General features: G+C 31.5%; 1 protein-coding gene across 1 annotated transcript in view; it reads left to right on the plus strand.

Annotated features, from left to right (window-relative positions):
• Positions 1–26040, plus strand: part of LOC113521441 (uncharacterized) — a 68808-nt gene that overhangs the window by 38935 nt on the left and 3833 nt on the right. Inside the window, exons 5-6 of the mRNA XM_026906970.3 lie at positions 12746–12867; positions 25516–25613. Of these exons, the coding sequence (XP_026762771.2) occupies positions 12746–12867; positions 25516–25613 (220 nt within the window). The remainder of the gene's footprint in view (positions 1–12745; positions 12868–25515; positions 25614–26040) is intronic.

Below are 26040 nucleotides of genomic sequence, written 5' to 3' on the forward strand. Positions count from 1 at the left end.
AACAATCCTCGTGTTATTTATTTATAGCTAAAGACGGACACGTCCGTACCACGCGACGACTCGACGCGACGTTGACAAACAACACCAATATTATCACCAACAACTGACGAATTCACTACGGCCAAAGGAACACATCCATTACGAGACGAAAGTGCCGCCACATCCTATGACCTTCAACCGGCCCGGCCGCCGTCATTCACGAAGTTGGCGTGACCTCTCAAGTTGCTACACCAATACCACATAACTAATTTGACTACTACTATAAAAATATAATGTTTGTGAACAAAGACAATTAAAAATGTGTATCAAATCCAATCATAACATCAAGCCTGCTAAAAATTATAGAAAATATTCGTGCTCTTCTAAAATCTTTGTCATAAAATTCGCATGCCAGAGAAAGACTGGGTGAGATAAACAAGATGAGAGCGCAAAACACGTCATTGAACCATTTCGAGGGCACAGACTGGGATATATAGCAAATGTATAAGCCGACAAACAAAATCTTACCACATTATTAACTCGGCTACGGTCAGGATACTGGACAATTGTGTTCAATTTGAGTTGATACCATGACAAGCAATTGGCGAAACACTTATGATTATGTCGAAGACCTCAGGTATATATAAGGGTACAGGAGTTTTACCACAAACTGGGTACAATTTACCTATTACTATTAATTAGAATGTGACGCAAGTGGGGCGCCTAGGCCGTTCGTCCGCGCCGCCACTGCCGCCACTGCCTACGCGCTCACCTTCCTAATTACACTTCGTCTAGACAGACGTCGTTCGTCCCGCCAAGCCCCCACCTCACCCCCTAAACACCCCTTATCAAAATGCGGTTTTCAGCCCCATATTCTTTTTATCAAATAGTATTTATGCATTTGTTAATTTTTAAATAAATTTCCAATAAAATCCACAAAATTATTTCAATATGTAATGAATGAAGTTCTTAGTTGCGGTTTTTGGTTTATAAAGACAGAGTATTAAACTGTTGTTACCACCACGACAATATTTTATATCAACACTTACCATAGAGTATTACAACTTCTAACTCCAAAATCTATAAAAACTACACTTAAATAAGTGTCTATCTACTATCCATTTGGCCTTTGTGGAAAGACATGACTTCCATACTAATAACTTTTATATTCTTCAAGATTAATAAAAATGTCTTAATTAATTAAACAATCGCAAATAACAATGAATAAAAAAGTGATGTGAATTAGCAAAATAAGTATCTATCCTTGTCTTATTATTAATGTAAATATGAAAATTTGTAAAATGCTTGGCATTTTAGCTATTCTGATGTTTAAAGTTAATGTTGCCCCAAAGGCCTTAAATAATGCATGGAGTGGGACCAAACCAAGACATTGTAAAAAGATTATTTTTTATACTAATTCATAGGGGTAAAACCACGGGTTAGTTCATGCTATTAATATTATAGATCTAAAATTTTTTGAAGTTTTTGTGTTTATTACTCAATCACATTTATACAGCAGAACAGATTTAAATGAAATTTCGTAAACAATGATCGCAACCTAAAGTGAGACCCAGTGTAGATACTTGTATAATAATATAATGAATTTAAAGAATGTTGAATGTTTGTATGTTCAATATGATAATTTCTAATATATTTTTATATTATTTGTTTGTCTGTTTGATGCTTAACCACGCTGATACGGCTGATCAGATTTAATGCAATTCAATTAAATTTATTAATAAAACCATATACTAAATTAACACACAAAACATTACAAATACTAATTCGCGTATTCAAAAAAAAGTGCCTTGTACAATGTAACTCTAACTAATTACTAAATGAAAAGAACTTCGTGTACATGTAACAGCATAAAAATTAAATTTTCTTAGTATAATACTTCAATATATTTTAATAGGTATATATAATTATTAATATTTCCCATTAATTAGGTAATTAATCTGTCTAATGAATAAACGATATGATAACGTATCAGTCACATTCTTAGCTATACCTGATATATTTGATAGATTATCGGGTAAGCGTAGCAGGAAACGAAAACAGGGAAGTAATTCTTAACATTTCTGTTAAATATGATTCGTTCGTATTCAATTTAAATAATCCAAGCGTGTGAACGTCATACCGTCATGATACCTTCAAATCATTATTAATCGATTGACTATTATTGAGAATATTTAAGAAAATGTTTCAAATTGATCTAGCCGCTTTCTAGTAAAATGTTTACCTTAATAACGACATTTATAGTTCTATAGTAATAGATATAGATCCTAACATCTACGTATATGGGAAAAGGGATTACTAATAATGAAGTATAACATCCCCATTGCTGGTAATATACCCTATAAGGTTGACCTCCACGTAATTCCCTTTGGAAACTATCAAGGTTAATTCTTGTTTAATTTATCACGATGGACCAACTGACCTACTTTCATCCTTATATATCATCCCTCACTGGTACCCCGCCAACGTATACCGATAACGCAAGCGGGGTTACTATTCCATTTTCACCCATGAAAGAAAATCTACTCAGATGCATATGTATTATATAACAAACTATATAATTATGATATTAATTTACGTGATTTAGTATCCATATACATGTGGCACTTAGTAAAAATAATGGCGGTACGTTATTCAAACGCATAATTTGACAGCAATAAAAAAATATAATAACCTTCCAGACCGTAATATACTGATTATAATGTTTCCATCAATATATCTAATCTTCGCAAAGAGAACCTTGATAATTTAGTCCCCGTTATATTGAATATCTGATCACTGATTTGATAATATGCTTATCTTTAAACTAACAACAATTGAATTGTAATAGAGAAAAATACTATCTAATTATACTTATATTATAAATAGACAATTTTTGGATAATAATCTTTAAAATAATCGATTCTAAATTATTTTGCCTCACATAGGAAGGTACACTAGGCATTCCCGAGAATTATCTGCAGGTATCTTTCATAAAAGTTCCCATAAAAACTGAATGTAATAATTGAAAATAGCTGAGAAATTAAAAACTATTAGACGATAATATGAAGTCAAAAAAAGAATGCAAAATAGAATGATACTCGTAGATACGTCTATACTTCTAATTCTGCTTTATTAAAAATGAAATTACCTAACATTATAAGCGTAACGAATTTGCAAAAATTCGATATTTCTGTAGATAAGTACCTACTTACATGTGATATGCAGAGAATAGGTACCTACCTATTCTCTGCATATCACATGTATGTCCACACGTATTTTACTTATACACACATATTTATATAATTATGTATTCCCTAAACGAAGATAAACACTGCGCGTGTTGTTGTCGTGATTGCCTTTCTGCCCGATGCTCTCTTTATCTAAGTACAGTAAAATAATTATAACACGTTTTAATTTATATTTATAATGATAAATATGTAGATACATTACATATCATAAATATAGACTAAAATACATGTCCCAGTAATTACTTTTGTTTTATTTTTTCTCCTAAATAAACTTAAGAACCTAACCTGGACTCCGACTAATTTTTTCTTTGGATTCGAAGTTCCTATACTAAATGATTTTATATCAAATAAATCACACAGATTTAACAAAAACAGATAATACTCGTAAGTGATTTATCGCAAAAGATATTTTACTGTCAGTAAATACGAGTATGGCATGTAATATTTATGTATGTATTTATTTTTAGGTTTGTATAATATATACCTAGTCCAACAAAAAAATGCATTTTTATTTGTAACAGAACTTATTCTGTTACAAATGATAAATACATTTTTTTATGAAGTAATGTAATACTACTAAAATTTATACCTACATATTTATTAAAGTTTCAGCATAAAATAAAAAAATATTATGTTCGAAATGGCCACCTTTGGCTTTTATACAAGCCATGCCCTCTAAAACTGACCATAATTTGAAGTCTAAAGAGTTGAGGTCTGGACTAGATGAAGCCCAGTCTTCAGTTCTTATAATGTCCGGAACATTCGTTTCAAGCCAGGCTTGGATAGTTCGTATCTTGTGACCAGGTGCAGAGACCTGCTGGAAACTTCATGGTATATTGTTAAAAAGTGTATTGCTGAGAGGTTTCACAACACGATCCAAGACTGTATCTTGATACACTTTGGCTAAAGTTTTCACTCCTTTTTCACAAAAATGTAGTTTTGTGACTCCTTGATAAGATACGCCCCACCAAACCATAGTGACGCAGGATGATATTGTACCTTTCCAACCACTTGAAATGTGTATCACTTTGCTTATTGTAGTGTTCTGTAAAGAGGATATTTCTGTACCCTTCACCTACGTATCGCGACAGAAGGCGTTTTGATCGATCCACTCTCTTTAATTGTAAAGATTGATTTAAGGCATGTCCTGTATATCGACGATAAGCATCGAGCTTCAAGTCCTGTTTTATAATACGCGACAGAGTCCCAGCGGGAATCTTCATTTCTCGCGATAAGATTTTTGCTTCCTATTGGGGTTTCGACGAATTCTACCTTTAACAGCTTTTGTAGTTTTCACTCTCTTTATAGTACTATCAACAGATACAACCACTGTACCACCATTGTATCTATTGATAGTACGATATACAAGCATACGGCTGATGCTAAGCTTTTAAAGTGTCTGGAATATGACCGACGACTCCATACCCACTTTGTGCAAGGCGCTCACTACAATCCTATTTTCTTTAACATCCCATTCCACATTGTAATTTCATAATGAACACGAAAAAATGGCGCGAAATCGAAAGAAGTTTTTAAAATAATAAACGTATCCAAATTCATTATAATTAAAAAGTTGAAAAAAAGAAAAGTTTTTATGTAACAATATTTATGGCCAGACTAGTTACATAATATATATTATTGCTGTATTTTGAATGCAAAAAAAATATATATATACTATATGTAAACGGATATTAATACGTTTTAATTAAAATTATAAACAAGCGAATGAGAGAATGAAACTATTGTAATGAAAGTTTGAACGACACGTCTGGTGTTACTTATTTCTATGTAAAAGAACACGATGTAATGCGTACAAGTGCATACCTATTTTACGTACACATCGTACGCTGCACATGAGGCATAACAATTTAGACTAATTTATCTGTAACCATTAAAATATACATAAATAATACAACAAATACAGGATACTATCGCTATACAAAGTTGAGTTGAGAGCCACTTTGATAATTGCTACAAAAAAAATTGCTGCCGGATAACTTATTTACCAGACTACCTTGAAAACTTATTATACATATCTACCTAACCACTATATTCAAAACTTCAGTAGTGCAGTGGTATGCATGTTGCTTTTCATAAATTAAATCTCGGATTCGAATTTTGTAATCCCAATTTAGGAACAATATTTTATAAAAATGTTTCGAAACAATATCTATTAACTATTTTGCACATTGTATATATTAGTCACATAGGAGAATATTAACTAGTTCGCTAACCAGGCTATTAATATATGGCATTTATTTTCATTATTTGGGTATGTTGTGTAAAAAAGAATAATCACATTAAGCGCTCAATGGATATAGATATGCTGAGTTGTGTGACGTTTAAAGGTAATACATTTGCCTCGTTGGCACCATTACAAAGATGATAAATGGAATATAAGCGATTCTCTACGTCGCGAAAAGACCAATAGAAAATGATATACTTATTACAATATTGGGATCAAGCACAGGTAAGGTAATTCTCGAAAACCAACTCCGCCACGTGGCCAGGTATTGCCAGCTGGAGAAGCTATTTCGGTGATCGGTAGCAGGCCCCGGCAGACCGACACCAGACGTCGCCGCCGCCCCCGCGCTTCTCGCAACCTCTAAAAATAACCGCACTGTGCATTCTTGGGCGAACGATGTCGAATTTTTGTTGAGTACACGCGACCACATGCCGTTTGTTTTGGCCTCAGTTACCGTCAGTAACCTTCGACCGCTGAGATGTTCCACTATCGTCAACATGATTGTAGATAGTTCACAGTGCATGAAAGACACTGCAACGAGCACTTCACGCGCAATATATGACACATGCGCACTCGCTGTTTTGCTACAGCGTTTGATACAAACTCTCACAATTATGTGATAAATTTAAAATCTTACAAACAATACTTAAACAAATTTTAAACCGCGCCCTTCACACCGACCATATGTTAAAGGAAATATTTTTATAATCCTTTGGAATAGTTTTAATGTACAACTAATTTTAGGAATTAAAGAACCTATATCCAGAATCTGAAACATTTTCAAGAATTGGTGGAAAAGAATAGTAGGAATACCGAAGGAATACTGTTAGAAATGTTAAATAGAGCTTCAATTAATTTGATGTAATTAGTTATAATGTTATATGACATAAAGTTGTAAATACGCAATCATTTGCTGCTATTGTTGACCAGAAAACTCTTTTACCCTTCATCACTACATCATTTTTTACCCATCATCTGTGTGGTTTTGACATTTTAAAACCACACATAAATATCCCACAGCTAGGAACAAATATCCTCACAAGAGAAGCGTGGTAATCTACCATGCTGGTTAGGAGAATAAGAAGGAATTGTTAGTCGAATATTGATAGCAATTGACGGTCGTACAGTCTCTCCTGGCAACCATCGTGGTTGATTCCTAATAATTTCGTCATGACAAACCAACTAAGTTGATTTCATCCTCACCTATCATCACTCACTGCTACCTTATTAGCGTACTGTACCAATAGCGAAAGTAGAGCGAAGCTAACTATTCTGGTTCCATCTCATTAACAAATTATGCTAATCTTGCAACTTGTTTTTTATGCAACTTGATGTAGGATTTTAATTCAAATGTTTCTACACTTACATAGAATTTTCTCTCATAATCACATCTTACTTCTGCAAGCTGACATCCTGCAAATGAAAATAAGTGGCGATATTTTACTGAACTAAGGGTTATCTTACAAAAGTCCATATCACTGGTTATTCGATTAAAATTATTTTGTTTATTTCTGTTTCGAGTGTTAGCAGTCGCATACATCATTATACACTAAACGTTTACAGAAGCCCTTTAACAATCACAAAAGCTTGAAACAGTGAAGTCGCTCCATAAGGCCTATGAAGGCTCCAGAAAACCTCTGTGCTTCTGAATGGAGCTTGGCTGACTATATTAGCCAAGAGTCACACGTACAACGGCCCAAATGAGAGACTTAGTGCGGAAATAGGAGTCCAATACTACATTACATTTTTAGGCTCGCAAACTATCCTACTAATATAATATTTATACCTAACTGGATCTCAATATTCAACTTATGCATTAGTCATATGTTATGTTACTGAAATCACAGCATAAAATGTTTCCATTACGTAGATACATTACTAAGCTATATACAATGCAAGTGTTATGCAATACAATAATGAATAATATATAATCTGTAGAAGTAATAAAAATGAAACATTATTAAATAAATAAAAGTAACAAATGACACAAAATCACAACAAAACGTGACGCCAATTTCAACTGCAAGCAAGCAAACGCTTGAGCGAGTTATTCTGATTAAAGGTTGCTAAATTTAGCACGACCACGCAAACAAACTCCTTTGTAAAAATAGAAACGGGCATGATGCATAAAACTAGGTACCGACGTACGTGAACATTAATTGTCGGACTTGTCTTATTTCTAAATTGTAAACTTTGTACATGCAAAGTCAGATCATTTTCCACCTTATGGTTACCTACTTAAAATAATTTAAATTCCATCCAGCATATACTTACCTTATTGTAATGGAAAATATAACAGGGAAATGCTTGGCAGTATCGTTCCAAATACCAATGTCGCAAGTACACTTTTTACAATTTAAGTTTTTCATAGTCGGAGTAATAGGCTCTATTTCAGACCATAACGTTAACACACTATACTACATGTTAACTAATTTATGAGTGGTTTTTCCTTTCTATCCACTAAAATAACTTCTAAGACGACCATTTGCCTCCCATTCTATTCTCAATAATTTTCTTTAATCATCTTCTTTCTTGTATATCGTTAACATTTTCGCGTATTAAAGAGGAGTTCTTTACCAATATTCGACACCCCCATATTTCAATGTTACATTTTGCACCTAAACGCAAATAATATCATATTTTGATCCCTTTAATTCATTTTGAGAAAATGGGACAAAGTAAGATGATAGTGAATGATAACCTACTATACATATAAAGAGAAAGGTAACTGAGCTGAACTTAACTCAATCACCTTTCAAGGAGTTCTTCTTTTTAAGGATTCTATTTATGCCCTATTATTTCCTTGATCCATGATAGAAGACACCTATATATGAGATATGATATACTTTAAAGGTACTTTAATTTTCCATAGAGATAGCTACGCACTGTTATAACAATACTACTTTTTACTATAAAAGTGTTACACAATGTGGTCTATTCTGAAGTGCTATTTCTCTTTTATTTAATACTTTAAATTAGAAATTACTGTTTTTTTTTTTTATTATTTAATATTATATATAAAGATATCTAATATTGATACGGTAACTATAAATGTTGATAGCTGATTTATTAGATTACAATTTATAACAAATTTTGTAAAAAGGTACTTCCACAGACTCTTACTAAAATAGCTGACTTGGTTTTACATGAGATCTTACAACTTTTGGCAGTAAAAGAACTACGTTGCGAGACTTGGCTTTTTTATATTTATGTTTTTGATGAGTATCTTATTTTCAGCAAAAATTTTAGATCACATGACTAGAGCATGATTCAATAACAAAGTACTAATAAATGAATACATGATGTGTTTACAAACCTATAGACACATAATATTTAAAGTAATAGTACAACTATAGTATTATTATTAAATATATTAGGTATTATATTATTTTAAATAATCTAGTTTCATATTTTTGTCGCATAATCATATAAAATAATCCCAAATAGTAACCATACGGTGTTACATTTGATCCGATAAAATTTCGTTGAATTAGATAAATAATAAAAGTACTTATGTACTTATTTTTATTAATACCTATGAAATGTCAGCCAGACATCACGTAGCATAATAACGTACAATCATCATTTTTAATTATTTATTAAACTTTATGATAACCCTTTTATTATTTTTAGAATATGATCATATTGACATAATTATTAAACATAAATATAGAATTTTTTACGACTTCAAATAAAGACATTCATAATTTTTTTTTTTTCAACTATTACAGTAGTCGCTTTTAATCTCGATATCATTCCGCGAGGTAGTTTAAACTAGGGTTGTCACATTTAATTCGAAACAATAATGCGGACGCTGAAAAAATAAGAACATTCATTTGTAATTGCAGAATAACATCTTATAATGTAAATGATACTGTTTCATCCATGCTACCCCCCATGCGTTGCCATTCCTGAGGACTCAGGTGTTATTCCTCTGTACCCAGTGAATTCACGCCATATCCCACCCTTCAAACCGACATCAAACACAGCCATGCAAACACAACAGCTTCACGGTTGAAACACGAATGGGACAGAGGTACCCAAGCAATCGACTTTTGTACAAAGTCCCCTATGTCCTAACTTTGCAAATAGAATACTTTATTTGTATAAGGTTTCACTCGAACGAAACCGCAGGATACAGCTAGTAATAGATATATAAATATTTTAATTATTATTATATAAACGATTTAATGAAGTACCATCAAGAAATTACAACACAAATAGTGATATGTAATAATAATTTTATTTGTATTAAAAACAATTTCAATTTTCAGATCGATTTAGATCTAAAATTTATTTCAATAGACCCTAATGAAAATGTAAAAAAAACGGATAATTGACCCAGCCTTAAAATGATATGCTAATGTCCGATAGTAGTAGGTAATAGTAGTAAACAAAAATCGATTAATAGATAAAATGTGTTGATTTGTTACTAATATCATTTCTCTAAATAAAACACTCTCAAGTGTTTCTGTGATAATTTCAACAAAAGTAAGTTAACTTTACATTAAGTTCTATAGAAACAGATATATTGTTGTTAAATATTTAATTAGGTTGAGTTCCTTATAATTTAGGACAGGTCTAAAAAACTACTTCAAAAGAAAAAATTTACAACAAGAGGGGTTTCATAATAAGGTTGCTGCCTTTGTGTTTATCCCGAAGCTATCTATGAAAGGACAAATTTGAACGAATGACTGGATAAATCTGTTTTATATGTTTAATGAAATGTAATGAATCAAAGATATTTTTTTTATTTTAATTTATAAACAAAGAGTCAATGACATATTTATTTATTTCTTATTGCATTCCATAACGTAATTAGTAGACAACATTTCAAATTCAATTATGGACCCTGTGGACCACAGCAAGTAGGAGAGAGATATATTTAAAATCCCTAACTTTTATACAGCCATTTAAAAATCTTTCTACAAAATATGTAGTATACTAATGTATTAATATAAAAGCATCTTATCTATTATTCTAGACTATGGTAAATTTGTAATATGTGATGTACAAATTGTACAAGTATTTATAACAAATTAGAATTAATAATCAAATCCTTCAAGAATTTTAAACGTCTTCAGTAGAAATAGTATAATAAATATAAATTATATCGTCTATAATACCAACATAGTTTGTCTGTCATATTTTGTAAAATTTTGTAACATTCCATTATTTATTTGATATTTATCATTAAAAGTTTGTCTGGCCCTATTTATCAGTATAATTAAAAATTAATTATTTTTATGTTTATGTCGTTGCGATTCACGATTTTGCATCTCCGTTCAATTTTAAAAATATAATATAATATTTTTTATTCTGCATACTTCAAACGTTGATATAGTGCAGACTTAATACTAGATGTTCTTAGATCATACTAATGCCATTCTCTGCTACTGAAACTCTGCGCTGACCAGACAAGACCAGTAGATAGATTAATATTTGTATTACTTGACAATATTTAATACATATTATTAAATATAAATAGCTCATATTGTCAATTATCCTAATTGTCAATATAAGCTATTTGTGTTTTAAGTACCAAATTTCATTCAAATCCGTCAAGACATTTAAGATTAATTGAAATATAAATACTATACTAACATACTACTACATATACTAACTATACTAACATACTACAACTAAAATACTATACTACTTTTTAAAAAGGTATGTCTTTTTAAAAAAACTTTCACATTTATATGTGAAAACTAGTAAATTAGTCGAGGTATGACATGCAAAGAAAGCAGGTTTGATACGAATAGGTATAAATTAATTAACAGATAAATAGAATTTAATTATAGTAGGCTATAATAACAAATCTCAGAACTTATATTTTTTTAATGCTCTCTATGAATTACTAGTCATGTCTTGGGGCTTTGGTCACAGGAAAGGTAAGGTAAGACATAATTTAGGTTGTGGTCTATCTACAGGTGAAATTGAAATCGTTACCAATATTTTCAAGAGAGACTGTACCAGTAAAAATTATTATTTACCCCAAAAATATGGGTAAAAAACGTTATAGAATTTTATGCCCCCCATACTACCACGTCGTATTCAGTTGTTAAATCAATGTTTGTTCTTGTTTTTTTAATTTTTGATTCATGAAATTTAATCATAATTCTTTAGCGTCGTTAGATACTTAATTTTACATATGGCTAATGGCTTTTATTGCAGCCAGTTCGTATTTATTAATTTTGAATCGTGAAACATGCATATGTCTATACAAACTTATAATACACGTTGGCAAGATAGTAACTAGATAAGAAGTTAACTTTTCTATTCCTAGTCTAGTTATTCTTCGCTAAATCTCGAATAGCAATTGTTAAGTCAAGTTGAATGACTTGAACACGTGGACGTATTCAGTTTTCCTTGTAATATCTCTATATATTTTACATAAGTGTACATAAATATGTATGAAGATAGTTATCACGTAAAGAACAATATTCCATTGATCGCTTTTATGGCTGTCTTGACATTTTTTATGGATTATTTCTATAACAAAAAAGTAAAAAAATGATTACGTTTGCATTAAATGTTAATAAAACTATTTTTAAAGAAATCGATAGCACTAATAGTTGCAGAGATTTGCCACAATGATAGATGGGCAAAAAAATAAAGTCACACCAGGTGTCCTTTATAATATTTTGATAGGAGAGCCTGGAATACGGTGAGCTGAAATGGGATGAGCTGACAACAAATTGACAATCTATGGAAAAAGTTTTCCAAAAGCGACCTTAATACTAAAATTTATTTATTTTAGGAGAACTAATAATTAAAAATAATAATAAGATTGTGTTGCACAAAAAAACCGACTTCAATAGATGCAAATCCAGTTATTTTGATTATAAAACTAAAGCACTGAACCGATTTTGATAAAAAAAATATATGGGACTAATCTATAAGTATATCCTTTCAGCTAAAAGAATAATTTTCCAATTCGGTTTACAAATGACGGAGTTATGAAGTAACAAACATAAATAAAATACAATCGATTTGAGAACCTCCTTCTTTTTTAAGTCGGTTCAAAATTAAACTAACTACTATAAACTAATTATCAAAATATCGTCATCGTCATTCCATAACCTGTGCTGTCTTACTTCTAGGCAAAAACCTCCCTTTCCACATTCCACGATCATTGGCCAAGCATATTAGTCCTTGCGGAACTGAATTAAAATATATTCTAATAAAATAATTCAACATTTATGTGTATACATTCACAATATGCATACGTAATACGTTTAACGTATGACTATATACGTATACTTTTCAGAATGGTGGTGGGCGGGCGTATGCGTGGGCGCTGCAGTACTGTTGTGCGCGGCTGCGGGCGCACTGGCCCGCCCGCACTTGCGCCGCCGGTTCGCCGCCGCTACGGCCGTCACCGCCAACCCCGTGAGTGATCACCTAACAATCTGTCTCCTAAACCAATATCGACATTTATACAAATAATCCTATTTAAAGCAACCAAAGTAGGTACGGCCCAAGTAAGAATAAAAATTATCAAACTAATATCCAGTTAATAAAATAATAGCAGGTAATGGTTAACTACACAATAATTCACAGTTTTGCCTGCAAATTATATAAACTAAGATATAATTCATTTGTGTACCAAATTCTATACAAACATAAATATACTGTCATCTACACAAACCTTCATATTTACCTACAATATTATCTTAGAATATACTTACGAATATTATGTATATTCAGTCGATTAGACATTTTCCGTGAGCATTTGAATTTTGGGAAACCATTTCTTATCACTCATCCGGCTTATTAAATAATATATGTTTAAAATTTTATGTTTCTAAACTCAACAGTATTATATTGATTAATCGACCAATTACTGTTTTTTAATTAATATAATTTATAATATTATAAAAAAGTAAGACTTATATATCCTAATTTTATGCTTTTGTCAATTATTTTGTATTTTGTATATGAAAAAGAGAGGCAAACACAGCACCGCACCCATATATAGGGCTGCGGTGTTCATTAACTATCACTACATTAGCAGCACCAGAGAAGTTATCCGTGCATTGGACTATTCAGAGGATAAGATTGAACAACTCTTCGGAGAACTCCCGTGATATGTACATATATATGTACGCAGAAAATATAGCATTGAATATTGTTTCACTACTGTTAAGGAAGGGATTGTTAGTAATAGAAATTACCACCCTAATTGCTAGCAATATACCCTGTCAAATCGACCTCCACGCGGCCCTTCCTGGAGACCATCGCGCTTAATTCCAATGCATTACGATGGGAAAACTGGCCTGCCTTTTCATCCTCACCTATCATCTCTCAATAATGCCCCGCCAGCATACAGCATTAGCGCAGATAGGATTACCGTTCTATTGTCATCCATTGAAAAAAAAAAAGAGCCAAGTAAGTGACTTGGCTTTATCCTCGCTTGTGCTCTCTATGCTCCTCGCTAATGTATAAAAAATATTTCATTTTTATCTATAGAACCCAATACTACAACATAATCATTACTTATAATTTAAGTAGTTAATAATAATTAGGTAACAATAATTATGCCTATTTTAAAATAAATATACCTGTCCCGTAAGGGCTTTTGCGGAAAATTAATAATGAAATCGAAGTTTAAATACTACAAAAAATTACCTACTGACTATTCTTCACAAAAATATCAAGTCAAATATGTAACCTCCTTTTTTTTAAATCGGTCAAAAAGATATATTTTTTTTTTCGAAACCATACCAACCAAATTAAACCCATATGTAGGTGCTCTCTTTTTTTTTTACTTTCATCACCATCATTATCATATCAACTGTCTATTGTCCATTGTTGAACATTGGCCTCTCTCTATTGGGGGTTTTATTAGTATTTGCGACGCTTGGCAGGCGGATTAACAACCGGAATTAGCCCATGGAGACTATTTAAGAGGGATACTGCTGCCCATCCCTTGACCATTAAGTTCCCTTAGTCGCTTCTTACGACACCTACGGGAAAGGAAGGGTTGATCTATTCTTTGCCGGGACCATACAACATTTTTTTTAGTTTATTTTACTTTAATTTTTATTGCTTTAATTTTTTAAAGGTTTCATACCTATTTCCTGAAATTTCATCCCAGAGACAGTCTTATCTTATTTCCATTAAAATGTTAGTAATAAGTCATCTTAATACCATAATATATATATATATATAATATATATATATATATATATATATATATATATATATATATATATATATATATATATATATATATATATATATATATATATATTTATGATAAAATAACTTTAGTTGTCACTTATTTTTGCTTTTAAATAAAAAAATAAAACACAAAAAGAAAATTGCACAATAGGTAAATGTGACCAACGCCTTAGATACACATTAATCGATATAGCTGATTGTTTGATGATGTATAATCGATTCCCTTAAAATCGATTTTCTGTTATCAAATTAAATTAAACTGATATTATTAAGACATATAGGTAGTAACTATAAAATTACTTTCTAATAATTAAGTTACCTGTAAAATTTCATAATTTTAAATTACATAAATTATACCCTAATGGGGTATAATTTGAGTAGAAACATAAATCTTTAGATAGTATAACAGTGTAAAAATTAAGTAATAGAAAAAAATATTTAGACTGTATTATATGTAACAGTGAGGTTGTTTGATACCTCTTGGCGGCTAAATCATGTAATTTGCAATACACATATTATTCAACTTGGAAAAGAACGTAGGAAGTTATACTTCCGGTTTAGAATTCGAAAAAAATTTGTTTATTACTAATATCTTTATGGATATATCAAATCAGAGTGAACAAAGTAAGGTAATTAAAGAAGTAGGTTCATCGACTTAATTACCAAATCATTAATTATCACAATATGAGAAAATACATATCATCACATATTATTAGTATAATACTTACCTTTATAATTAGGTTTTAAAACTTAATAGCTAGAACTACTCTGAATATCATATGGTATTAATTGAAACATTAAATTAAATTAAGCATGAAAAGAAAGTATATACGATTGTGATGTTTAGTAAATAGTTATCTTGCCTTACCAGAGACTTATTATGAAGATGAAGACATATCTTTAATAATTTATGTATTTTAGTGGAGTATAATACATTTTATTTAGAAAGTTTAATTAAATTCAATACAATTTTAGATATGATCGTGGGAATTGATTAGTGTCTACTCTGGCTGGTTACGTACAACTACGGCTACAACTCGATCATTGAGCAATGCCAACCGTCTCGTCTCGCAAGCCGACAAACGCGTCATCGTTCACTATTACAATTATAGGTGCGCATACAACATAACTCCGACGGCCAACGACGGTAGAGCATCGAGGTTCTCTTACATGTGTACCTTCTCATATATAGATGAGCCACATACACACAATGAAATTACTTAACTCACACTCGGTAACAGTTCGTGTATTTATATACTGTCAAGTCGAAGTGCCAAGCACACATACACAAGTAGACAGATTATATGAATGTGTGTGTGAATAACTATACAGATAACCAAGCTAGTGTGCGGCGACATCGGGGCAGCCGCCGGTGCACCGCCCGCCCCCTCCCCCCGTTCACCCCGCACCGCGACTGCGAACACCGCGCCGCGTCCGCGTCATTGAACAACAAGGCTCGCTCGATGGCAGGCGTTTTCCTGCCAATATGAAAAGAGTTAAGAAACTCTATCACAAAACACGCGATAGTGGAATTCCTATGTTATCCTTATTTTACAAATAATTTATTTTTATAGTGTTATTGCATTGGAAATCATATTTTATTTATTAGTGAATGATACCTAGTTAATTATTGTAAATACGCTTTACGGGTGTTGTAATCTCCGTTTAGTGCTCTGTGATTGTTTTGTTTCAAATATTAGAAGCTTCTATCAAGAGAAATCAAATGTCAGTGACAGTGTGTAAAATTGTTCCATCTAATCCTTCATCATCGTGATCGATTTGCCTAACAGTGACTCGATTTGTGTTATCGGAATCATTGCTGCAAACACATCTCTATCTGTCATCCATAGGTGGAAAACCTACGACAATTGCGGACGACACTGTTACAAATAGTAAGTAGATTGAAAAATAAATAACTTTATAAAATCAAATAATATAGTTTTTAAATCGTTTAAACAACTGTTAAATTTTTGAGGACAACATTTAATAATAAAAAATTGTTTGTAAATGTATGTCGATGAGAAGTGTTATGAGTGAAGAAAACGAATGAGGCCCGAGGCGACTCGGGCTGCCGCGAGACTGCGGGAGCGTGCCAAGTGATAAGAGGCGCGCCGATAGTGACGTCACACCCAGACGTTGTTTGTGTGAATTTAAATAAATTTTCATGACAGTTCCGTAATCACCTCTCGCCATATCATAGTCGTGACATGCCAACTCGATAATAATATACTTACTTGATGATATTGTATTGCACTTTCATATTTTCAAGAAATGTGTTAGATGAACCCTTGTTTAAGTATATATAGCAAATTTTATAATAATATTTGGCAGTGAAATAACAAAGTATGGAGTTATAACACCACAGTCCTCATGAATAACACATTAGTAGCTTGCTATTAGTATCTCAGTGTAATCTATGATAGCCATGGTGCTATTCATAGGTAACAGTTATCACTTTCAATCAGGTGGGCTATTATTTGCCATTCCTCTAAATTGCAAATTAATGTATATACCTACATATTGATAAAATAAAAATGATGAACACAATATGATAAATTAAAATTAGAAAAGATTTTGACCTAACAACCTATTTATTTATTTAGATAACATAACTAAATTATCCCAACAGATTGTGGGATACAAATAATATATTTAAATGTGAAAGTTTGTAAAGATGATAAATGTATGTTACTCAATCACACTTAAATCTGAATGGTAACTTAGCACATAGGATATACTTTTTACTGATTTTTGCAAGCAAAGCTGCTATATATAAATGAATCGACAAATGAAATTTATGAATTGGTAACTCTGAAAGACTTGAAACAGATTCTCGACCTAAAAATATATATTAAAAGTGTACATACCAAAGTGGGGCAATTTTTGCAGTATAACTTAAAGTCAAAATAAAAGTAGTATGATTGCTTTTAAAGATAAAATAATCTTTAATAAATATCTGAAATATTTTTTAGTATTAACTCTAAAACATTATAAACAAAACCAACATCATATAATTTAATTACAAAAATTTTTTTTTAACTATTTTATATGTTACTTTAAAATTTTCCAAATAATACATTTAAAATTAAAAGTTTATTTAACCATTTACTCTTTAGTTCACTGTGAGAGTATTTGACACATTGTCAGTTTAGTCAACGGTATGAAATATCTTCACAAACATATAATTCTTAACATTTATACCCTCCTAAGAATAATTGTTTTATTGTTTATTTAAATTCAAAAACAAGATTATTAAATCCTATAATTATATATTTAAACTATCTAAATATGTTTTTAGATATTATTATTAGTTTTAGTAATTACCATTGGTGATAGCTAATAAAGTAACTACTTTCTTACCTTTTTCCTTTATAAACAAATTTAATATATTCATAGCTAATACTAATATTTTGTTTATAATTTATACATAAATGCATTTATTTATGTATTCTTTAGTATATGTATAATGTGTACACAATCATATTCTACCTAAAAGAGCTCCTATATCTGAAGAAAAGATTGTATATGAATAAAACCTACTTTTTACTTAATAGAGCATTAAACACATCAATTACTGCCTAATATAATAAATTATAAGTGATAAAATATCACATAATAAAAATTTGTATTGTAATCTTGTTAGTTTGTATTTTAAATTTATATAAGTAAATAAAAAAGGCAGATCTAGAAATCAAAATCATTTATAGATACATCATATCATTATATCATAGTTTTGTTACATATTAGGTATATTATTTTTATCAGTCTATTAAAAAGTGTTAAATCAATATATATATATATATATATATATATATATATATATATATATATATATATATATATATATATATATATATATATATATATCACAGCACTATAATTTTATTAATTCAGAGCAATGATTTATTATATATTACTTCAAATACTTAAGTCCACTTTTATTATTATAAAATACTTCTAAACATCTATCTTGTCTTATTTATATCTATATAAATAAAAATGTTAAATGTCTTGCTAGTAGTCCATGTAGTCTTAATACTTAATACTACTTAATTTCACCATAGTTGCTAGATTTCCATGCCTTACACATATAAAAATGATCACATACTTACTTAGAAATGGAAAATTTTAATTAACCTACTCTACCTTGTCATTAAACTTCAATTTAAACTGCATTATGGAAACCAGATTGATTTCTTAATATGTTACTGCCAAGCAAAAAAGTGCTCTGCCTGATATATATAAATTTAAAATCTTTTTTATTTGTTTAACATCTACAGAAAATAGTGTTTTTCCAAGTGATATAAAGCAGTATATCCGCTTTATATCAAATCTGCAAAGAAATTATATTAGATACAAATTGTTTACTTCGTCATATATTCAATATTAGTTGTTTCAACTAGATATCAAGAAATATTCTATATAAGCTTACGTTTTTATGGGGTAGATGATTATTGATTATCTATTTTCATCATTTTCCCCCATCTAGTACAATTTATTACACGATAAATTGTTTATGAGTAACACAATATAAACTACTGACTAAATATTTTTATCTATAAAGATAATTCGAAACTGAAACTTTTTTATTTCTATTCAAAACATTTTCGTTTTAGCACAAAATTGCTATTGATCTAACAAAACTAGCATGTACAGGTATTTATTTCTTACATAAGAATTCTGAAATTAAAAGGATTTTTTGTGTTTCTGTGCTGTATGTGTCCCGGCATAGAAAAGGTCACCCCCTCTCTTTCCCGTAGGTGTAGAAGGAGGCGACTAAGGGAGCTTATGGTCATGAGATGGGCAGCAACATCCCTATTAAAACATCTCTAAAAGCCTAACTGTGGATGCCAACCCGCCTGCCAAACGTGGCAACTGCGGGCAAAACTCCCCTTATGGGGAAGGCTTTATGTTCATCAGTGGACAGTTAAATGCTGAAATAATAATAACAAGTAAAGGATGGACTTCATAAAAATTTTAATTTCGAAACATAATTATCTAAGGATATAGTACAGTATTCTTTTATTCTTACCCATGATAATATGTTAGTGTTTAACAGTTTGTTTTACATTGAAACTCAGTCTAAAAAGGAAATAATAATTTTCCAATATCTATCTACTTTTTTTACTGTAATGGAATACAACTGTACTATGTACTTAATTATTTGGAATTTTATAATTTAAAATTATTATTTCATATTTTAAAACACATTTACCTATTACCTACGACTTTGACCGCGTGAATCAGTATATAAAGTATCCTGGGAATTAAACTTAGATTATACTGTTAAGATATAACCTACCCAGGTCCCACTTTTGATTTGAATGCTCAAATCTTTTAATCCTTTAAGCGAGATAAAGTAGCAAAGATCTAAACATATTTACAAAAGATATCTTTATAAGAATATATTTGAGTATAATAATAATTCACTAATTAATATATCTATACACTCCCCCCTGTACACAAAAAGCTGTTTTTCGAGTTTACAGATATTGCCGCCTGCGCACACTAAATGTCAGATACAATTTGATAATGGAACTCGGTAGGTAATGAAAAAAGTAACTTATGGTAAGGCGGTCTTACGATGTGTCTTATTTTGCAGCCGTTATTCGCAACAAAACTACAAATATTATATAGTGTACTTGAAACGATAATATAATAGACATGCTTTATTCGTCTATTCATTATTATTGGATATTACGGCTATTTGTAATGGCAACTTTGTACTGTTTTGTTAGTACATATACAACTTTGAAAACTCCACTCCTACTTGACAAATTCCAGACAATTTATCATATTGAAGACTAGGCAGCATGGTCTCCGACCTTAGCCTGTTCCACAACGGAACAAACGTACTAAAAAATCATACTTGACAGATTGTTTATAATGTTGCGTAAAGATATTATTATACCGTGTTTATAACAGAAGTTATCGAGAGGACTCTAGCCGGAGCCTCAAATAGGGTGCAACTAAACTAGTCGTATTGAATTCCTCAAAAACACTAGTTTATTATATAGATACCAAGCTCACAAGCGGTACTCGTAATTTTACCTGCCTTTCTTTCGTCTACAATGGACAATGGAATTGTTTGACTTGCCCACCACCACCCGCCATTGCAATGTTCCCCATTAACAGAGTTTCATCACATACGTACCGAAGAATGTAAATAATCGCATGTAGAGTCACTTCCTCCCGCGAAAGTGTATGTAATTTGTTTTACTGAGGATTACCCAAAAGACTATGGCATTTGGTTGTTCAAAACATCCGTGTTTAATTCTTTAGTCGGCAACACGCAAATGCAATGCCCTTGTCCTATAATAGAAGCATCCATAAGTTTTTTTTTATTGGATGAAAATGGAATGGTAACCCCGTCTGGGCTAACGGGATACGCTGGCGGGACACCAGTGAAGGGTGATCGATGAGAATGAAAACAGGCCAAGTCAGCCCATCATGACGAATTCATCTGGAATTAATCATGATAGTTTCCAGGGGGAACCGCGAGGAGGTCGACATGGTATATTGCTAGCAATAGAATTCTTAGTCTCCATTACTAACAATCCCTTTCCCCCCCGGCGTCCATAAATTACGTACGGTAGCCGCTTATCACTAATTAGACCTTTTTTGTGTCACTTTAATGATGCAAAAAAAAGAGATTAAACATCTACTTGCAAGCAGGTCTGCTGGTTTATTTTCTTGTTTATCCAACTAATATTAAAATTTGTAAAGATGTTTTACTGTTTTTTATTGAATGACGGACATCTATCTTTGTAAACTTTCTCATTTATAATATTGGTAAGATAATAAAACATATATGTATTTATGATATAAAATAATAAGTTTAGTGAAAAAATACAAGACATGTCTTATAAAAATCTGACATAGAACAAAAAAATAATAATACATTGTTCTAAAAAACCTCAGTGTCAACAGCCAGTATTAAAAATCCAAGTTTCCACCCAGGAAGATTGGTAACCGCAGTTAGGCTTTGGAGATGTTTTAAGAGGGACGCTGCTGCCCATCCCTCGCACACTTTAGTCACCTCTTATGACACCCACAGGAAAGGAAGTAATAATAATGCCATAGTAGGTACCATACTTACGAGTATACAATATACATACATGGAAATCTCAGAATTTTCTGTTTTGAAACATTGAATATTATTTAGAACTGCGACAGTCATTATCCTACTGATTATCCATTTATATTAAATGTAAAATGTGTGTAAAATACAAACATATTTGATACTCCATTACACTCAAACCACGGAACGAATTTGAAAGAAAATTTGTTACACGGTAAATATTTTTTAATGGATGAAAATAAAATTGCAAGTTTGGCTACGTATACCCTGTCGGAGTACCCGTGATTGATGATAGATGAAGATGAAGTCGGGTCAATACGCACATCGTAGCGAATTTGTTAGAGATTAACCAAGATAATTAGAGGGGAAGTAATTGCTAGTAATGCGCTCTACCAGTCCCATTGCTACCAATATACCCTATTAGGTCGACCTCCACATGGTCCCCCCTGGAAACCATCGTGCTGAATTCCAGTTTTATTCATCACGATGGCCGAATTGACCTGCCTTATTATCCTCACCTATCATTTCTTACTGGTGTCCCGCCAGCGTATACCGACCGTTAGCGCAAGCGGAGACAATTCCATTATCATAAAAAAACACCATGGTTTCTAAAGAGAACCGCATGAAGGTAGAACTGATAGGGTGTACTGCTAATAATCATGCTGTTAATCCTCATTAATAACATTTAACCTATCCCCCATACACTGTAGATTTAATGGTTTAATTTAGTAGGTTATAATATATATCTACTGATTCACTCTGACAAAACCACGAGAAACAGATTTACCTGTCTGTTGCGGAAATCTGTTGACAATTTGTTCAGTCAATACTTATTATGCTAGATATAATAATCTCTTTGACATATCTATACATAGGGAGACAATATACGACTGCTACTACTACTAAACTACGAATAAAAACATAAATACCCAAACCACTATGAAATTTGGTAGACAAATAGTACATTATTTGGGATGGAGAAAGATATAGACTACTTTTTATCCCGGTCAATAAACATATTGCGGTCACGCGGAAAAAAGTTAGTATTTTTGTATTTCATATATACCTTTTAACTATTATGGACGTCAAAACTGTTTTTCCTTCTGATTGAAGTTGGAATTGGAAACCTACGTGTAAGCTTTCTAACAATTCTAGTTCTGTGTATAGTTGTCATTGCCTTTAAAATCAAACCAATCGGCAATCGTAACTCGCCTTTGTATATTTTGTTAATATACACAAAATCATAAAAGTCACACCTCGACAAAAAAAAATGAGATATATTTTTATTTTAAATAAAACGAATAGCAAAATTCGTGTCATATACCTATATAAAAAGTTGTCAATTTCCTTATACAGCTCGAACTGAATCTATGTATTTGTGTTGATCCCTTTTACATTTTGTAAATATTGACAAAGCTATTTTTATTTTATTATTTTACATTGAGAGAAGAGTCGAAAGTCAGTCGAACAGGTGTGTATGTATGAGACGAATTATAAAGGCAAATGAAAGTAAAGATGAAGATCTAAAGACCAGGAATTTTCCTCCCTCTACCTACTCACAAGGAACTTGGCATAAAAATAAATAAATATTAAAATTTCTAAAGTAGTCAAGGACGACCCAATCAAATTGGACCCATTTTTTTTTTAATATTGTATGTTTAATTTTATTATGCATTCCAAGTTTCGTCACAATTGACCAAAGGACCTGCTAGCATCCTTACGTATTAATCTCAATGTTATCCAGACCCGACTACGAATACCGATGGCACAGGCAGTTGTAACCATTCCATCATAATTCATTAATAAAAATATCTATACTTCTAAAAAACAAACAACAGTACATATATATTTTGCAAGAAAAGAATTTCCATACTCAAAATATTCTAAACCTGCAAAATACATAAATAAAGCCGTTTCTAGCAATTAGTATCCTATAGGTAAGCTTTGCAATTTCAGTCGTGCATATGGAACGAAACTAAAACCTTTTTTCTCGTTTAGAATACCACCTACTATTACGATGCCAAATATATGGGCATTTTAGGCATTAATTTGTAGAAACAGATTTCACAAAATAGTGACCTTCTATTTTAGTAAAACATTTACTTCACAAATGTGACATCAAAACAAATTTTGTAGAGTGAATGGATTTTTTATTGAGACATACTTATAAATAAAAATATGAAGCTTTTTATAGGTACTTTCTATATTATCCTCAAATAAACACTTATTATATGTAAAACCCCAATAAATAGAAAATTAAAAATGTTTTGCTGTAGTTGTTAAGATAAATTGCCATTTATTTTCATTAGTTACAAATGTAATAAAAAAATATGTTACATATTGCCCATATTTAAAATATTTTTTCCCGGCCCTCCCCTCTAAATATCTTTCTAGGGGAGAGCAGGGTGGACCATGCCCACCTCAGAATTGTCTAGTGCCTACCCTACGATGCGAGGGAAGATTCGCCTATTTTATTTTATATTTTTCCTATAAGAGAGAATAATTTACCTGTGGTGAAAAGAAACCTGTCTCTTTGGACATCTAATAATCTCTTGACAAAAAAATTACTACAACATGTTACCTTATTCTGACGCGAAGGAAAACTAAAGATATAACCCACTTCTAAATCGCTCATCAAGTTAAAACATATACCAGAATTGAAGCTCGACCTTCAAGAATACTACTGAGAAAACTGCGTCCAATTTAGTGCAGTAGTTTTATCGTGAAGCTGAAATAAATAAAAAGGATGCTGATATGATATGATGATAATTTTTGCGCTTATATAGGCACAAAAATTAAAAAAAAAAATGTTTCGGCTTCTATTACTTTATTAAAAGCCCTCAATATTTTTTCTTACATATCGTCTAGTTTTTATTTCATTATACACATGTATATGCATATATACATGTCCATTTTTTGCTTTATGAGCCTATCAATGAAAATCATATACCCAAATCAGAGTTCTAAAAAAGAATGTCGTTGACTATAGGATATAGTATACTATATATACTATTCATTGTACTATTACTACTAACATATTACAGAGCCGACTTACATTGAATGTATGTTTTAAAATAAATTGTTCTGACCTACAAACACAGACATCATTTATAACTCGTAACGTCTTACCTTATATTTTGCATACACACTTAGCCCCCGATATACTTATCTGATTTAGTGTGATCTATCTCAACTGTAAAGTATAGTTGAACTTTTCCATTCGTCTCTATTTCGTAGATTTATTTAATACGTATATCTTCATCTAGCAGAACCACCTTTGTGGGGGCGAGTGAATGATCCAATTAATTATTTCTATATTTAGGACTATACCTACATATAATATCAAAGAATAAAATACTTTTATAGACAGCTATCAGCCAGCAGAACATTTTGACAAAGATTATTAATTGGATTTACAAATTTGATTATATGCTGGTATATACTTTTTCCTTCGGCATTCGCAGATGAAATTCTATTTCTTCCAGAATTTAAAAATAATTACCTTAATTAATCATGAATAGGTACCCCGGGATGGTCATGCTGGGTGTTAACATAGAGATCATTAAGTCACTAACAACTGTATTATTCGATTCAATAAAACTGACAAAAATATCATTTTGAATGGAATAAAAATATTATTAAAATTGGGACAAGTGTTTCATAAGCAAGATTTTTATGTATTAAGAGCTGAGCTTAGTTACAAAATAATATATCATTTTAAGTTAACCACGAGGAGGACCACATAAGTGAGAGCAGTGTGTTGTGATTTGCAGATGCTCTCGGTTCAAGTGCCGGGGTGCGCGGGCATGGAGCGGCTGGGCGCGCCGGGGGGACCGCGCCTACGGCACGATCACAGGCATCACCATTCCACGTGAGTATCATTCATTAGGTACATTAATAATCTCATAACAAATATACTTCCCAATTTGAGCGATCAAATACATTTCAATATAATTTCATTAATCCGTGTGGTAACTGAGTAAAAAACTAATACAATAAGGCGACTAAGAGAATAAAGGAAAATATTAAGTTTTAGACTTTTGCACTGCATGTTTTATGTTTTATAAAAAACGGGGAATAACTCGATCATTTGATAAACTATGATAATTTATCTGAATTACCTCGACGTTTCGATCAGGTCACACCAGCCGTGGTTACGAGAAAACTGATATAGCACTGTCATGTGTCCGCTTACCTGAGACACATCTTGTGTGATGTGGGACAATGAGTAAGCAATGAGCGCTATATCAGTCTACTCCTGACCACGGCCAATGTAGCCTGGTCGTAACGTCGAGATA

The sequence above is a fragment of the Galleria mellonella genome, unplaced genomic scaffold (assembly GCF_026898425.1).
Source record: "Galleria mellonella isolate WM207_F2 unplaced genomic scaffold, CSIRO_AGI_GalMel_v1 utg55, whole genome shotgun sequence".
Lineage (NCBI taxonomy): Eukaryota > Metazoa > Arthropoda > Insecta > Lepidoptera > Pyralidae > Galleria > Galleria mellonella.